This window comes from Notamacropus eugenii, chromosome 2 (genome assembly GCF_028372415.1).
Source record: "Notamacropus eugenii isolate mMacEug1 chromosome 2, mMacEug1.pri_v2, whole genome shotgun sequence".
In the NCBI taxonomy this organism is placed as follows: domain Eukaryota; kingdom Metazoa; phylum Chordata; class Mammalia; order Diprotodontia; family Macropodidae; genus Notamacropus; species Notamacropus eugenii.
The window spans coordinates 163,530,149-163,548,903 of NC_092873.1; the positions used below are offsets into that span (position 1 = coordinate 163,530,149).

General features: G+C 38.7%; 1 protein-coding gene across 1 annotated transcript in view; it reads right to left on the reverse strand.

Annotated features, from left to right (window-relative positions):
- Positions 1 to 18,755, reverse strand: part of MDN1 (midasin AAA ATPase 1) — a 178,814-nt gene that overhangs the window by 59,291 nt on the left and 100,768 nt on the right. The window contains exons 44-60 of the mRNA XM_072642816.1: positions 15,355 to 15,514; positions 14,690 to 14,806; positions 13,813 to 14,021; positions 13,117 to 13,265; positions 11,936 to 12,147; positions 11,014 to 11,234; positions 9,695 to 9,808; positions 8,772 to 8,904; positions 7,850 to 7,965; positions 7,053 to 7,186; positions 5,170 to 5,327; positions 4,806 to 4,926; positions 4,006 to 4,216; positions 3,669 to 3,900; positions 3,179 to 3,302; positions 2,186 to 2,353; positions 404 to 618 (exon numbers count right to left, since the gene is read on the reverse strand). Of these exons, the coding sequence (XP_072498917.1) occupies positions 404 to 618; positions 2,186 to 2,353; positions 3,179 to 3,302; positions 3,669 to 3,900; positions 4,006 to 4,216; positions 4,806 to 4,926; positions 5,170 to 5,327; positions 7,053 to 7,186; positions 7,850 to 7,965; positions 8,772 to 8,904; positions 9,695 to 9,808; positions 11,014 to 11,234; positions 11,936 to 12,147; positions 13,117 to 13,265; positions 13,813 to 14,021; positions 14,690 to 14,806; positions 15,355 to 15,514 (2,794 nt within the window). The remainder of the gene's footprint in view (positions 1 to 403; positions 619 to 2,185; positions 2,354 to 3,178; positions 3,303 to 3,668; positions 3,901 to 4,005; positions 4,217 to 4,805; positions 4,927 to 5,169; positions 5,328 to 7,052; positions 7,187 to 7,849; positions 7,966 to 8,771; positions 8,905 to 9,694; positions 9,809 to 11,013; positions 11,235 to 11,935; positions 12,148 to 13,116; positions 13,266 to 13,812; positions 14,022 to 14,689; positions 14,807 to 15,354; positions 15,515 to 18,755) is intronic.

Sequence of the window (18,755 nt, forward strand, 5' to 3'; positions counted from 1 at the left end):
GGGAGGAACAAAAAATTTCACTTAAAGACCATTCTTCCCCCTCATCTCCCCCCCCCCGCCAAAACTGCTATCTTGCCTAGAGAAAGATGGCTGCAAATGTATGAAGAACTTAGCACTGAGTTTTCCCCTATATGGGAAACAAGTTTATATTCTTCATTTATACTTATCCCCTCTTGCCTCATTCCCCTTTGTGAACAACAGCATGTAATATGCAAAAGGATGTGTGTGTGTGTGTGTGTGTGCATTTTCCTTCACTTTATTTCTGCTTTATTTCAATAAACCAGGTTCCTACAATCTCTATGCAAAACTGCTGTGTGAAGAGATATAATCAAGACTTCACAGAGGCCTACTCTAAGTAAATATGGAAAGTCTATCAGTAAAAATTTAAGGAAGGAGAAAATACCTCAATTCTGCCATGTTCACAACAGGCATGTTGGTCCAAAGAATGGTGCTGATATCCTTAAGCTGCTGGGCTCTCTCTGCCCATTCTCCAAGGGTGACATGGGAAGAAGAGAGGACAGAAAGGCCACTGATGTCCCAGGGGCTTGACCTATAGCTGCGTGTCAGGACTTCAAAGAAGCACTTTGAAAAAACCGCTCTATTTAAAATGCCTGGTCCCTGAAAGATAGGAATTAATGGTACAAAATCACTGTTTCCAGACAAGCTCAAATTCCACAAAAGAATGCATTTGTTTCCAGATGTACTTTGATAATCAGCAATCCTGAGAACAGATATGGCCAGGATCTCAATTAAAGGGAAATCTTCCAATTAAACTTCTTTGGTGTCAGAGAATGTTAGTTACTATTTTCTTGGTCACATCAAGGTCACAAATGTCACTTTATAGATGAAAGTATTTCTAAACTAATTCATTTTTACACTTCAGTTCTTAAAACAGAAAAGTCATGAGAAAATACATAAAAGCAAGCAACAAAAGTCTTTATCATCCAAAAAAGAATAGAAAAGAGAAAGCAGCTTTCTGAAGGGCTAGCTAGCCTGGAAATTCATTCCTCCTAGAGTTTCTCACAATGGACATACCACTCTCCACCCCTTAGGCTGGTTCCTCCCAGAAACTCTGTTTTGAGGGAAACAAGCAGGCCAATCAAGTCTTGACTCCTCTCTATACGGTATTCATGACTCCCCTGGAATTTCTCTTTACTCCCCTCTTCTTCCTCCCCACTTTTTAGGCTCCTTGTTCCTATTGTTTTCCTCCAGCACAATGCAAGACTCTGTGAAGCCAGAGACCATCATTCTCTCTGCTTCTGTTTGTATCCCCAGACCTTACTAGAGTGAATGGCCCCTAGTAAGCACTTAACCAATGCTTGCTGACTTGACAAATAAGAAAGCTACAGGTCTGGACATTACTTTTTACATGAAAGTTATCTCAATAATGAAAAGGAAACATAAGACAAAGATAAGCAAAGTTCCATAGTAAGTATAATGGGAAAAGCACTGCAAGGCTCTGATTACCATCCTGCATCATGTTAGGTCAGCATTACTTATTTTCAGTTAAGAAAACTCACATTTGCTAAGAACAGCTAACGTCTACACTGCTCTTTAAGGTTTATGAAGTATCTCTGTCAGGGTACTATAAGGTAGCTAGTCCAAATATCAATCCCATGAACTCTTTCTTGCTTCCCACACTAGTGATACTACAGTATCTTCTCTCCTAAATGACCTATTATTTCACTGCTTTGTTTTTACTTTCTGTATACTTATTCTATATAAATCTGTCACCCTCATTAAAATCTAAGCTCTTTGGGAATAGTAATTGGCTCTTTTATCTGTAGTCAAGTACCTGGAACATAGTAGAGATTTAATAAATGTTTGTTGAATATTATTTAAATGAGAAAACTGGAGTTTAATGACTTGCACAGGGTCACAAAGCAAATAATGAACAGAGCTCATATTCCAAACCACATGTTTTCAAAACACTGTATTCTGAACTCTACCCCAGTGCCCTTAAAACTAACCACCAAGAAAATATTAAATAAAACACTCTTCAACTTGAATTGTGATAGCTTATTACTGGCATTTAATTAACCTGAATTGCTGATGCAGTCTTTTGCCTCTGGAACAAACAAACCTACACTGATTTTCATAGAGCTGTGTTCTTCAAAAGCACTGGCAGAAGTCTTTACCTTTTCCACTATGAATACGGACAAATCTAATGACTATGAAAACAAACCTTCAAAGATGGATCCAGAGGTTGAGGAATTTCCTTTCCTTCCACATCAAGGACAGGTTTCCAAGTTAACCAGTACTCTGGATCCGTAGTGACAGTATTACTCCAGAGGAAGATAAGGGCAGAATTAATGAGCTCAGACCACAAAGAAGTCATTTCTTCCGTTGATCCCTACAGAAGGAAAAGGAAAGAAAACATGAAGTTATGCCTTCCCAGCTCCCAGAAAGTTTAGAAAAGATTTTGGCTGTCACATTTGTAGGGATCTTAGTCTTCTAAACAGAGCTGAGACCTTTTAAGACCCTATCCCAAAGTTTTCTCTATCGTTCCTGAGGTGATCTAGTTGAATTCACATAATCTGTTTATGTTTCTGTACAACTATGATGCTTGCCCTTCATCAACATCATCATAATGTTAGGCAGGTGATTAGGAAAGGTTAGGGAAGGACTCTTCCCCGCTAAGAGTGGCAGATACTAAATAGATATATGGCACCTAATGATAAAATTCTCTTATCACACATTAAGGAAGACCTATGTCAGTCACACTCCTACCTGCCAAGACAATGAAGAATTTATTGTTCATGGCAGAAGATGGTCTAGTGGATTTTTTTCAACTGATCTGAATGTATGAATGAGCTCTCAAAACCAGAACAAAACTACACAACCCCACCACCAGTAGTGAAATAAAATAGCTTCTATGGCAGACTTTAATCATGGAAATAAACTCTACTCTTTAGCAGCCCTTTTGAATTACATTTTGAAGATGAAGAGACTGTCATCCAATCTTCAAGCCATGATACTCTACACTATGTGTTTCTCAGATCAAATTGATAAAAAAAATTTAAGAATCACTCATTGTAATAAAATGAGTTTTTCTCTAAAAATAGAGGGGAATGATAAAGAAAAATCTAACCAAAATATGAACCAAATATTACTTAAAATCCACAAGCTATACAATTAAGAGGTCTCATTTAAAAAAAAAAAATCACAGTACTATTACCTTATGGTCCATCAGATACCAAAGACTTTTAAGTTGCTGTGATGCACTTGGTGTATACTTGAGACAAAATGCAATATGGTAATTTAAGTCATAGTCTACCCGTCTTTGTTGGTTATTGCAATTCCTGATTAAAAACAAAGGGAGCAGGAGTAGGGGGAGAGGGCACAAAAGAAAAGATATAAGTTACTGGATATAAGGTGGTACATACATCCACACAAATCACCGATTATGGTCATTTTAAAAAACTAACAAATTGACCTCAAAGAATACAGTGGATTTTTGAAAATTAGTTAAGCAGAGAGTTATAAATCTCTAGTTAATCTTCAAAGCTTCTTTTTCCTTGGCTGGTGACCTTGTGCTTTCCTTGCTACTTCCCTCTATGCCAAACTTGTCCTTATTTTAAAGTGGAGCACACATTTCAAGGAACAAGGCTAAGTAGCACACAGACAATAAAATGTCCCAAAGGAATTTAAGAATGTCCAAGACTTACCTTTCCAGAAAAGCATGAGATAGAAAATCCGTTGTCACCCTGTACTGCCAGAGCATAGCCAGGTACTCCATGCTTGGCCATAACTGAACCTTCCTAGTAAGCGGAATCAAGGAAGCTGCATTAGGCTGGCATGTAATTGCATTTTCCATATGCTTCTTTTCTGGGCAACCAATTGAAACACCTTTGGTTTTAAGCTGCAAACTCTGTGCATTCACAAGGTTCTTCAAGGTGTCTGAACAAAAGAGGCATACATTTCATAAACCTCCAGAGCATAGGGCCCAAGGTGACATCCATATACCACAAACATTTTCATCCAAACACCAAAATAATGGCCTACCTGGGTTGACATCTTCCAAACAATTGGCTCTGAGAATCAATCCCCAAGCCTGCAGTAAATGCCTCTTCAATGTATACTCATCAGCAGCCACTCTCAAACGAATGATCTCATCCCTCCTACCACTTTCCCCGAGGGCAGGTTTCAATTCCAGGATGCTAAGTGATTTGCTAAGCACATTCAATTGCTCAAAACACTCCACCACCAGCTTATCCTACAACAAACCAAAATCAGAACTATTTACTATCAGAAGAGCAATACTGGTCTATTTCATGGGTTTAACCAAGGAAAAATTCCCTTGGTTCAATTACCCATTGTGTCCAGATAACAGTGACTAAATATTCAGGAGTTACAAACTCATTAAGGGTAGGGACTATTTCACATTTGTCTCTGTATGCCAGTGCTTGGCACATTGTAGACCCTTAATAAATGTTTTCTGATTGACTGATTTATTCACCTCTGTAGCTCTGAAAAGATTCACCATATTAAAAGAAATAATTATACTAGTCACCTTATAAATTGCTAAATTAAAGCCATAACTTTTATCAGGAACTAAATTGTTTGGTCTACAATACATGAATACACATTCAAGCTTCACTGGCAAAGAACAGAATGGTTATATTTACTTCAGAAAATCATCAGTTAGATTTAGCACTGGAAGAAATATTAGAAGATCACCTAATCCAATCCCTTCATTTTACAGATGAAGAAACTGGGGCCCAAAAAGACTTAAGTGAATTAAGGGTTAAAGAAAATGGGAAAGCCTATCTAGTCTCTACTGCTACTAACAACAATTTGTGTACCTTGAAAGGAAGAGGTCTTCCCAGGGCCTTCTGTACCTTCTTTATACTGGTAAACCCTCCCATTGGGCTACCAAGGCAGTTCTGAATGTGTTCTGAGACAGACAGCACCTCTTTGTAATATCTTTAGAGAATAAGAAAAAAGGGGGACAGGAATAAAACATGGAGAAAACCTGGGTGGTAAAAGAAGCTGCTAGTTTTATACAGAGCATAAGATGTCTTCATTTAACTCATCTTTCTCTTCACTTAGTTGTTGCTGTGTTTATTAATACCATCCTTATTACTGTTGCTGCTACTACACCACCAAAACCACCACCACCACGTACAAAGGAGAGTGAGATAAGTGTACCAAAAGAAAGGGACTTACTTCTCCTCATGACCAATCAGTAGCTGGGGAACCCCACTAACCAAATGCTTTGAAACCCAATGCCAGTGAAGAGAGAGCAGGGCCAAGCCTTGTGAATCCACTTTGACCATATCGGACACTGTCCAGAACCGATCACGCCATAGCACAGAATACAAGATCTAAAAAAACAAAATAAGATGGATCACAGAAATCTCCCTTTACACAAAACCCACAATATGAAATATTTCTTAGGAACAGTAGAACACACAAAGGCATAGATCCATGACTTCCAAAGTAACAGCCCTAAGCAAGCTTTTAAGTGTCAGTTACTCAATAAGCATTATTTGATGCGTTAAGCATTGGAGTATGGAAAACTACCTTTATCCTGAGCATAATAACTTAATCATAGTGGTGGGAATCAAGAGGACCTAGGTTCTAATCCTGCCTCTGACATTTATTACCTGTAAGACCTCAGACAAATTATTTAACTTCTCTGGGCCTCAGTTTCATTCTAGAATCATAAAAATGAAGAGTTCCAATGAACTCGATTAAGACAATAAGTTCTGCCTGTTCTTATCTTCAGGATGGAGTAAAAGATGGAGCTAGTATTAGTCAAGAAGATCTGGATTCAACTCTTGCCTCTACTTTTAACAAAAACAAATGCTAGCTCACTTAAGTTCTCGGGGACCAAGGCAACTCTAGGAGTACCAATTGTACAACAGGTGCTAATATACATAGGTAGAGAAAATTTCCTTACCTCTATCAATGTTAAAACAAGTCTAGTCCAAAAGTACCCCCTTTCAACTTTACTTTGCCTTTCTACATACTACTAAAATCTAGTGAGGTATGTGACTCAGCTGGCTAAAAGTACAGACTAGAAACCAGGATCTTTATGTTCTAGGTCTACCACTAGCCACCTAAATGACCAAGAATCAAGCCTGACTTTATCTTCCGCATTACAATAGACCAGGGGTGGGGAGCCTGTGGCCTAGAAGTCACAGGGGGCCTCTGAGGTCCTTGGGTGTGGCCTTTTGACTACATCCCAAGTGTTACAGAATAAATCCTTTTATTAAGGGGATTTGTTCTATGAAGTCTAGATTCAATCAAAGGGATGCACTTGAGGACCTAAAGGACCACATGTGGCTCTGAAGCCACAGGATCCTCACCCGTGAAACAGACTATCTCACCCTGTACTTAGCATTGCCCAAAAAGACTACTTAGTTTGTTATTCATGAAGGCAACGTTCCAGATGACCATTGTTTAAACAAGAAGACAAAGGTGCCATTTTCAAATACTCTTTTAAGAGTCCTGATGAGAAAGTCCAAGGTCATCTGGCAAATGTGAAGAATTAAGGCCCTTTTCTTCTGCACTTAGTGAGGAAGTGGATTACAACAAATAGGATAAAACAAGGCTTGATTTAAATTTTAAAAACACTTAGAACTTTAGATCTTATATAATATGCAACCAATGTAGAACTGAATCCAGTTCTGGAGAGACACATATGTCATAATGTGACAAAAGGCATAATAAGAGTTGAAACTGGTTATCTAGCATAGTGCCTTGCACATAAAAGACAATCAATAAAAGTTTGTTGAATCTGGTCCTTTCCCAATGGACAAATACTTTCACTATAGTGAAAGTGACATTAACTGGTCATTGGCTGGTATAGTGGCATAACTGGTATAATTAACTGGTATAATGAAGCTAATCAACTAGCTTCCTCCTGTACACCTTAAGTAACATCCCTATTAATCATATATATGAAGCCATTTATTCCATTTTGAGCAATTCTAATTGTTATCACGTTTTTCTTTTATACTGAGAAGAAACTATGCTCCTTGTAACTTTCATCCACCAGTGTTGTAGAGGGAAAAGGAAGAAGTGACACACTTAATTCTACTCACCTTCATCAGGTTAGTATCAGATAACTCCACCTGGGAAGACTGCACTGAGAACATTATCAATGAATCACAAAATTCAAAGAAGGCAGCAAGATGAACCACAATTTCATGGGGTAAGCTCTGATAATTCTCTGGATCTTGAGGACACAAAAACAAAAACAATTCCACATATGTTTAATAAAATATAGGGACAGAGAGAGTCTTGATCTTTATGTTGCCTACATACTATAGCAACCAAATCCTGGCCCCCTGTAACTCCTGAGTCAAACACTAATGAAAAGCAGAATGTATTTAAAAAATAATAGAAATGCTAGATACAATCTTGGGGCTGGAGTAAAAATAATCAGTTAGGCATTTATAGGTACTTTTTTGATACAGATGACAAGCTCTTGGAGAACATGTTCCTAAGACAAGTGGTTCCCACTTTCTTTTAAAATTAAAATGGTTCAGGGGCTATCCTGAAGGTTCCTGATGAAGCTGAGTAACTGGTCACTAGAACAGTTCCTTAAACACTCTACAAGGTGTACAGAACCTAGGTTGCCTGACTAGGATCTTTTAAAATCAAATGGAGAAAACTTTTTTTCCGTATTTCATTAACATTTTAAAATAAATCTCAGTTTTATGAAATGTAAGCTATGGGAGGCTTGCTCTTACAAAAATACCAGAATTAGAGCTTTCTGGAATGTTCAAAAATAAGTATTCAGATTAACTAGAAAAAGATGCTGAACCCTAATATTATGATTTAGCAAACAAGAAGCATAGTAAAATTTTACAATAATAATAAAGCTAAATAGTCTCACCTTTTTGGAATTCTAAGGACATTCTTAATGCACTATTCTTTGATTTCTTGCCTCCGGGGGAAGCCAAGTTGGCTTCAGTAAAAACTCTTTTTTCCCGGTCTAGATATAGATTTGTCCTATATTAAAGTGAGGAAAAAAAATCATAATTTGAATCTGCTTATGGCAAATTTACAACTCTAAATTACTATCTACAAACCCATTCTATCCCAAAAACACATGGGTCACTGAGTATGTTCTGAGTAGCATATCATTGTGGTACAGGTACACAGAGTACTTACTGGTTTTGAAATCAGAGGCACTGGGTTCAAATTATGTGCCTGTTAACCTGTGTGACTTTGGTCAAGTCACTTAACCTATTTATAGGCCCCACTTGCTCATCTGTAAAATGAGGGAGTTGTGCTTTCCGAAATAGTACAATGTTGCTGCTAAAAAATCTATAACACATGTATCCAAATGACAGTGGGTCAGCAAAATCATTTTTGTATAAGAGTAATACAAAAACTTATATACAAAATACATATATGCCACGTGCTGACATGTCTAAAGTATTTAGGAAAAAAGAAGTGAAAAACTACTGCTAAATTTTGTACAAAGACCATACCATAAAACAGAGATGTTCAACAAAAAGCTTACATGGATCCATCTGAATTCGTATTTGATTCCTCTTGAAAGAGCTACTAAATATATGTGTGTGTATGAGAATGTACAGGGGACATTTTAAGCCTTTTCAACAATCAAAAATCATATGAGTACAATGGCAAAGATGACAGTGGCAAATAGGCTGAGATCTACATAGTACAATAAAGGTGGGTTTCCTTATTTCACTGAAAAAAGTAAGTCTATATTAGCTATGCTTGAAGAAGCTACAACATTCAGCCTGAGGAAATGGGTACAAGTATGCGAAGCTGCTGTCTTCACCTACCTGTTTGCTACAGATTCCAAACGCATAAGGATCTTCTCGGTCTTATTGGACTCTGTATCAAAGTCCATTGAGTTTCTTGTAATATCCAAAGCCTGAATGTTCCATCGGGGGTCCAATGAAATCACAGATTCATCTATAGTATTGCCACAAAAGAAGAAACAGTATTGAAGTAGCATCCTTTATCCAAAAGGATTTCATTTATCCACATTTTCTATGGTTTTATCCAGATCACAAGAAGCAACAATGGGTAGGGATGCCACAGGGAAAATGTTTAGGACCAAGAATGGAAATGAAAGCAAAAACACATTTTAAAAAACAAAAACAACAATATGCTTCAAAAGCCTTAAAAAAAATGCCAGAAAAGTCTTCTCACTATTTCTTTTGCAAAGGTACATTTTATCTCAAATTGCTGAAACTATGCACATGCACCAAATCGTGATTTCTTTTGATGGACATTTTAATAGATCCGCATTGCTAATACTAAATGGTCTGAAAAATCCAGGAACCTATCAAAGAGCCCTACTTCCTGTCATGTTTTCTGTTAACAGTGGCATTTGTTATCTTCTTGTAACTGGGGAAATTACTCATGACCACTCAGCTCTCAGCTTTACCAGTCTAGGCACTGGGCACTTTCAGTGCAAGAAAACTGTATGTAGATTGCATAGAGCTAATAAGAGTGGCATTTAACAAACCATAGCTTAGTATCAACTACAGAACTCTTTTTAAAACAATATCTAACATTCTCTTTCAGAAACCAAAGAAAACCGAATCATTTTCATAGAAAAACTGAAATTTCAATACGCAGAGCTTGAGATTCAATACAAACTGTACTACACTTAACATTCTGCCAGGTTTTCATTTCTTGCAATTCAATGGAAGAGTCAGTGCCCAACCCCTCTGCCCCCATAGGTGAAATTAAATACCTGTCACATTTGGTTGCATTATCTTGATAACACTACTGATCTCAGCAGAGAGTGGATTAGAGTAAAAGTTTGTCAAGGATGTAGCACCAGATTCTAGGTAAGTCTTTACACACTCTACAGGTAGGAGAAAGAAAAACAAGGCTTAGGAACTGATACATCTGACAGAAAGCATGCAATTAGTTTCTGCATAGAGTCAACCAGGTATGCACAACACATATATTCAGCTATTCCAGTCATTACCACCCAATATAGAGAAAATGAATAGAAACCTAATGTAATTTCAAGCAGTAACTTCCACCAACAGATTTCTATGTTCCTCATTATCTGCTACCTCTGCTAATGCATTTTCTTTTTATTTTTCTATCAACTGACAGAAATGATTTTGTGTATTGTCCTACCATAAGAAAACTAAGGAAACTTATAAGGCTAAAAGTAAATGGTGCTCATATTCTACAATCCTTTTCTGAATAAGGTTCCTATGTACAGACGCTGAGAGGAAAATAAATGTGTTATCAAGGACATCATTCCTATTATTTCTATTATTCTACTATTCCATCTATTATTTCTAATGACTAAATTAATGCTAATACACACATGCATAAGGCAGTAATTACTACATAGACATCCCTATAGAGTTAGGCCAAGAAGGTTCATACAACTTCAGAATCAACTGGGAATATCTCAAGTTGGAAAGGGGTGGTTGGAGGGCAGGAGGCAGGCAGGGAGAGGTTGGGAGAAAGGGTCTTGCTCATACACTTCAACACTTAAAGAATCTGTGATTGCAAAGATGCAGACCATAGGCACTATAATTTGCAGAGTTTTAAAAAATTGTTTTTGGTTCAAAATTTATGACCTGGAGACCTATTTGGTGATAAGTCTCTCTGAACTAAGGGAAGCCTAGATTTAGACAACCAACAGACCTACCACATCCATACCTGAAGCATTTCTAGCTTGGATGGGGGGAGGGTGTCAGCTAGTGCTTCTGCTCTGCTGGTACAGTCTCCCAAGAATCCAGGGTTACCTTCACCTCTATACCACAATGATATTCTAGTAAGGTTTTAATAGAAACTTTCTTATTCATAGAATTTTTTTATAGGTGTCTTATCATATACTAAACAAAGGCTCTCTATCAATTGACTAGGTTGAAAAACCTTGAGGACAACAGATAAGAATGCAACAAAATACCTTGAGTTATATCGTCAAAAACACTATGCTTGCTCCTCACAATGTTAACACTTTCTGACATTCAAAAAGTAAATTAACAATGATAAACATATTCATACTGGCACACAGAAAAGGACTGAGATCTTGCTACCTACCAAGACCTTGTGGTATATTCTTGGCCAAATGGTAAAGCCACCTAACTCGAAGAACCCAATCCTGATTGGTTGCTCTTTCAACAAGCAATTTAATAGAAGAAGCCAAGACATTCATTTCATCTAACCAAGAAGTATCCATCTCAACTGCACTGAAGTTTAGATTCTCAGAGTTAGAGGACTGAATTATTGTCTCCAAGTCTTGCAAAGTAAGAGGAAGGATCCTGGAATTCATGAGAAAGGACAAGAATTAGTAAGAAAAAATGATTTATTTCACAATTCAACAAGGCAAGGGCATGAATACAAAAAGTTGTACAATGGAAAGCACAGGAATTTCTTAGGAGTAAAGACTGCAAGGGGCAAATCAGATTTACAGCCTCAATTACAACCATGACAGTTAAAAGAGATATAATATTGTGGCTGATGCAGTAAAACAACACTATTTTCAATAACTTCTGTTCAACAGAAATAAAACAAGAAATCATACCGCCTGTATTTTACTCCAAAAATGGGTTGGATAAACCACTACAAACCAAAAAATATAGCTGTTCACCTGAAATTTGATACATCTGAACCCTAGAGAAGACCAACCATCATTTGACAGTTCTTGGTCATATATCTATTACTTTAGGATACTAGGAACACATCCCCTATTACTCAAGAACAAACCTAGCACTACAATGGATAGGAACATCTAGAATGTGAAAGGCCCTCAAAAGCTACCTAGTCCAATCTCCTTCTTTTACAGTGAAAAGAAACCAAGACCTCAGGGGATTAAATGATTTGTTCAAGGACACACAGGCAGCCAGTGACAGAAATGAGATTTGAACCTGGATTCTCTCAACTTCAGATCTAGTGCTTCTTCGATCACACTATGCTACCTGTCCCTCCGTCACGGATCAACACAAACAACTCTCTTGCTCACCTTTCCCATTTGCTGGTTTTCAGGCTCAGCCTATTGAGGCAGTACACCAGGATCTGTCCATCACTTCGGACTGTGGAAAGGTGGGAATCTTCAGTAGCAAATAGGGCTGAGGGCAGAGAGTCTGGCCACACACCCATGGCAAGAAGTGAGCTACCCCACTTTTCTGGTGACTTCAGAGAAGAAACACATCTCTCCAATATTTCCTGCACAAGCTGATGAGAAGGGAGGTGGGAAGAGATAAATAGCACTCAAAGTTTTGGGGTGATCTGGAAGTGTGATTTTATTAGTGTAAGGAACTACCAATGAGGACCCTTTAAACACCAATTCAGACTGAGAACTGCTCTGCAACTTATAGCCTTAAAGAGATGTTGAGGTCACTGAGTGGTTTTAGCTAACTTGCCCAAGGGTCACACATTCAATATGTCAAACTTCCTAATGATGAGGCTGGAAATCTATTCACTAGGTAATTAATGTTTATAAACAACATCCAAGAGATCAGTTAGAATACTCACAACACCTTATACTGATCAATGCAATTTTCTTGAACTACAAATGACTGTCTCTATAGCTCGTATCTAGACTACAGCTGTATAACAGCATCGAGACAGAGTTATCAATCTACACCTATACAATTTAGATACTGCTTATTCATTCCATCAGTGGAATAAATTCCCTCCTAAGAATAATGGCAATTTTCCTATTACCCAAGGATGGGCACCAAGATGAATGATACATTGCATCTGATTCTACTGTCAAGGTCCACTGAACCTATTTACTGTCCTTCTCAGAATATGGGAAGGATAAGACCAAAGGACCGTAAAATTAATGCTGAAAGGGACCTACGATGCCATTCAAGTATAGCCTCTTCATTTTATAGATCACCAAATTGAGGCCCAATGTGGTTAAGTGATTAACCCAAGGTCACAGAATTAAGTGATACTGGTGTAATTCAAGCCCAGGTCCCTTTATTTTAAATTTACCACTCTGTCCACTGTCTCCTTAATGCTTTGCTTTAGTCTTCATAATGTGGTTAAGAAACAAAAAAAAAAAAAAGAAAACCCTTTTACTACTATGCAGCACTATATGTTATTCACTTAACAGTGTTTGTGGTACCTTGTCAGCAGGCTGCTGAATTCGTTCATTCAATATTGTAATTCACGTTAAGTCTTCAAAATATTTACCTGTCGGTTTGCTGGTGACTGCTGGGGACAGACATATACTTCCCAGCATGCTCCATAAAAGGCTCTGACTACACTCAAGCCCCGCAGCAGACGTTGGACAATAAGTGTGGCCGTGTGAAAAAAGATAGATAAAGATGATGTTGGAGAACCTTAAAAAAAAAATAATCATTTGTGAGCAACTGTTTTACAAAAGGTTTTACCACGAACTTGAAAAAATTTTTTAAAAAGGATAATTCCTTTCAACTCTGCTCAAACATCTAATCAATGTCCCACTCTCCCCTTCTCATTCAGATGCCCTTGATTCAAAGCAGCTATCTCATTTCTGGAAAAGTTTTAACAATAATGGATTTGCTTTTCTTTCATCCTCAGAAGGGCATGTATCTGAATTTTGGCACAGGACAGAGGTTCAGTCTCTAAAAGAATACAAAAAGCCCCACTTGTGTATCTTCACCCTCCAGAAAATTTCCACTGGAGCAAACTCAAAGTGTATACTCATGATGACAAGAGTGACACACTGTTTCCACAAGGAAGAATTTAAAAGTACAAAATTGATATATTACACAAAATAGTAAAAGAAAAAACAAAACTCCCTTTCTCTTGATTCAAACCAGTAAGTCACAGCATTCCTTGAAATTCTCTTTGTGATTTATGAAGTGCAGGTGCTTGTCTAACATAGGAATTAATAATACAACTTACTTGCAATGACTTCTCTGGTTTCTGTGTGCATGGTTATTAGGGTGTCACATAAATTGTCTCCAACCAAACCTATGCTATGCAGCAGCAATTTCAAATCCAACGGATCTGGACTACTCTCATCCCTTTCTCCTGGAATGTAAATCTCAATTCCTCGGTTCCTCATAGCTCTGGATATTTCTCCATGAATAGGATCCATTGAAAGGAAAAGCCTGTTAAACAAAGTTTGGTGAGGGAGAGAAAGAAAAACATAAAATCACACCATAACTATTATAGTGGCTATGCAAAATGAACGCAGACTCTTTAAGGCCCATCATTTTTGTTGATCTAATCAAGGCATATCACAGTCCTTGACAAGGATAATTAAGAGATCAACAGTTTTAATTTTGTCCTTAACTGACCGATTTCAAGCTGGTTTAATATCGTCATTAAAGTCACTCATCTAGATTGTTAGGGAAGGCGCTGAATGAGTCCAAAATCCAGAATTGCCTTGTGTAGTTCCTATCTATAAGGGTTATTCTTAATCTTTATAACAGCTATTTGCTCAGATACACAACAAAATCCCCCTTCATCTTGGGAACCCAATGCCTCAGTACTATAAACTTCCAAAGACTAGCAAAAATGACCACTGATTAACATGGACCTCACATTTGACTTGAATTTGTATCTTCCCTTGTTTGCATCATCAACTCTAATAAAACAGCTGATAATGCACCCAAGGATAACAATGATAATCAATATGCATCATATGATCTCTTTAGCTTGGCTCTAAAAGGACAATCTAAGGATTCTTGCTGGATACCTATCTTACTGTATGTGGGGGGAGGGGGGTGGTATTAGTGCCACAAGATTCTCAGGGGGATAACAAAAAGTAAAATACCTGAAGTTGGGATGTGGAACAATGGTGGGAGTAGATCCATCGATCACTCCTCTCTCACTAATGGTGAGAACACCCCCAGGTTCAAGCAGAGCATTCAAGCGATCCAGCACTGAAGGGCTATTGGGCAAAGAATTTCATTGGACAGCAGGATGACACTCTCAAGTGAAATTAAGATGAAAACTCTCCACTCAACCCCCGACAATCAAAATCAACTCAAAAGATCTGGACACATTTCACACAACAAGTAAATTGGCAAAGCTGGGGCTTGAACCAAGATATCTGAATCCAAGGACAATAGTCTTTCTATTATACTAAGTCAGGGAACAGATAAAAGACACAGATCAACTCAAAGGTCATTAAGAAATTAATAACAATTATTTTCTATGCCAGGAATTAAGGCACCAGCTGTAACCCAAGTTAAGCTATACAAAATTTTGCAGAGTTTTAGCTGAACTCAAAATATCATGTTAAGTACACTGTAAAAAGTTAACTATTAGCAACTTGTCTAAGGTCCAAAAAAGCATTCAATACTGAGCACTAACAAGTTTCATCTGAAAGGAAACATAACTAATCAGAGCTTCTAATTTCTGAGTTAGGTGCCCTATTTTCACCCAAAGTTTATCCTCCAACCAAGAAATTCCAAGGAGTAATGAATGCCCTCTTACTTGCAGAAGTTAACATTGTCCATCAGAAGCCAGTCTCCAGATTGTAAGGCTTGAACTAACATGCTGTCCACCCACTCAAATGTGCCATGACTCCGACGATCCACAGTTTGAATAAGCTTCAACCTAAAACTTCGGAACTCTTCCACAAGCCTGGAAAATTCTGAAAAGTCATAGGCAATATTTTGATTTACAATGTTCAAGTTCAAAAGGCAACATCCAATCACAAACAAACAAACAAATTAGCAAATAAACAAATCAAAACAGCATTATTTTATTTAGGAAGAGAGCTACAATTTCTATCAATTTTTTAAAAGTTTAGTTAAAAAATTTTCATTGAGACTTAAAATGCTAAGTAATTACTTCCCAGGAGATATACTTCTTTGGATTAACTGAGAATCTGTTGCTGATGCAAATTTTTTAATTTCCTTACACTTCAGGTTCTCAAGCTAAAAAGGAGCAGAAGAACGTTTCCTATCAGGTGTTGTATAGTTCTTAGATGAAAATGCTAAGTGGAGAGCACAGTGAAGCTGATTACATTAAATAAGGATTCCTTTAAAATGACTACCTCATGAAAAATTCACATTCAATCTAAAAAATGGAGCAGTTGGTACCAAGAATTAAGTTTGAGAGTCTACCTTAAATATTTGGTCATCAATTGGCCAATGCAAGGTAAGATCTGTACACACTACATATAGTTTTCTTCTCTGGTAAGGTACAAGAGGCCAAATTCCCAGAGAGGAAGCAGATCCAACAGCCAGAATTCAAAGTGTATGTCTTTAGGCTGACAGGATTTCATATTCTAAGTCTCTAGCCTAGAAAAGACAGAATTATAAGCCAAGAGGAGTTAAGAGATACTGGAGGACAATAGAGGTATGGTGGAGGCAGCTAGAGGATGAAGGTTTCTTTGTTTCATCCATAACTAAAAATTTTTACTGGTATGTAGTTATGGCAGTAATCTCCTAGACATATAAAGAGCACAAGGCATCCAGTGCCTCCTCAGAGCTGCAGGTTAAGCTCATCATCATCATCATAGGTAAAGAGAAATAAAGAGAGGTCTTGATGAACAAAAAAAAAAATTAACTAGACTATTCATTTGTATCTTTGCTCTGAAATAATTATTGTTAGAAGCTAGCCTGTTCCTTTATAGTCCGTGCTTATACCAGGCCAATTATTGTGTTATCCAAATACCTAAGTTTAGGGTGGTGCTCTAAGTATCCTAGCATACCATTTTATACATCTCCATATGTCTCCACCACCCTCTGAACGCTGTACAAAAATAAATTAATTAATAAGAGTGGATATAAGCATCTGTCTTCCTCCTGGAAGGATGCCCTGAGCCACATAAGCCAATTACGGTTTCCATGCCAGCAGCAGGCTCACAATTCCCATCTTGTCTTCCTTATATTTTAAATGACACTTGCCTCAATCATAAACAACCTCTAATAAGAACAAAGAGAAAGATTCCAAATCCTGATTACAGACATAAGTCAAGAAATGCTCAATTCAAAAGCTGTTGCTGATGTACTATAAAACTAATCACTGATGACATCATTTCCAAGATTGAAATTCAATCAATCAGCCCATGTGGCATGAATGGCACTTCCTATTTAGAGAGTTAAACTTTTCCTAAAGGGACCACATCATTTAACAAGACTTTATTCTAAGCAGGAAGAAGCTGGTAGATGGAGATTGTTTTATGAATGCCAAAGGCTCCATTCTTTGGTAAAGGCAGCACATTGGTTTAGTTTGAAAATGATGAAGTGGAGAGGAAGAGTGAAGGGGAGGAAGGGAAATGGGGAGAGAGGGAAAGGGGAATAGGTAGCAAGAGAAATATGAGGGAGAAGAAAAGAGAAATAGGGGTGGGGGGAAAAGAAGGGGGCAGAGAAAGACAAAGGAAAAGGAGGAGAAAAGCATAAGAAGGAGGAAGGGAAAAGTGGTAGGAAAAAGATGAGAGAGGGAGAATTTATATAAAATGGGCACATGGGCTATGTGCAATGATTGTCTTCTTCGTGGCTAAAGTGGTGAGTGAACTCATTCCTACCAGAGGTTTGTGCAAAAATTTTAAGTACCAGGCTGCTAGCGACAAAGAACAAAGATACATCGTCTGATCAATAAACCAAGAGAATAAATGAGGCTTAATTATACACCATCAGACTACTAGACAAGCATCCTGCAAGTCAGGTCAAAAAACCCAAAAGTTACACAAACTGCTGGTACTTATCAGCCAACTACAAGGCTAGGAAAATTCACTCTTTCCTAGCTGCATATAAAATCAAAATTGCGAGACGCACATACACATAGCTCCGAACCCACAACCCACAGAACGGCTACAGGGGAGCAACTCACGGCGAATTCTGCACCCAGAGGCCACGGAATATTGGAGCGAGGGAGATTTCTGTCTTGTGGGGGGTCCTTCGTACTGCGGACTGGGCGCCGGGACTGGGAGCTGAGTGCAGCCCTGCAGCGGCCGCGGCACCAAGAGGAAAAGATCCGAGCGGGCTTCGGGGACGGGACCTCCAGCGGCCACGCGAGTCCCTCCACCCACAGAGGGACCTGCAAACCTCTCTCAAAAGGTCTGTCGCGCTGCAGACGCGGAGCCCAGCCCAGACCTGCGGCGGCCGCGGCTCCGAGAGGTACAGATCCGAGCAGGCTTCAGGGACGGGATCTCCAGTGGCCGCACAAGCCCCTCCACCCACAGGTGACGGGGGTCGGTGAGAGAGTCTCTTTGGCGGGTCGAGAGGGGAGTGGGGTGCCCCCATAATTCAGGCCCCCCCGGGAGATAGAAGCTGAGAGGCGGCTGCAGGCAGGGGCTCCCCAAGCAGGGCGGGAACCTGGATCCATTGTGGAAGGTCTGTGCATAAACCCCGAGGGAACTGAGCCTGAGAGGCGGCCCTGCCCCAACCTGACCACCTGAACTTAATTCTCACACTGAATAGCAGCCCTGCCCCCGCCAAAAGCCGAGGCTGGAAGCAGCATTTGAATCTCAGACCCCAAACGCTGGCTGGGAGGATCAGGAGGCGAGGTGGGTGTGAGGAGAATATTCAGAGGTCAAGTCACTGGCTGGGGAGAATGCCCAGAAAAGGGAAAAGAGATAAAACTATTGAAGGCTACTTTCTTGGAGAACAGACATTTCCTCCCTTCCTTTCTGATGAGGAAGAACAATGCTTACCATCAGGGAAAGACACAGAAATCAAGGCTTCTGTGTCCCAGCCCACCCAGTGGGCTCAGGCCATGGAAGAGCTCAAAAAGAATTTTGAAAATCAAGTTAGAGAGGTGGAGGAAAAACTGGGAAGAGAAATGAGAGATATGAAAGAAAAGCATGAAAAGCAGATCAGCTCCCTGCTAAAGGAGACCCAAAAAAATGTTGAAGAAATTAACACCTTGAAAACTAGCCTAACTCA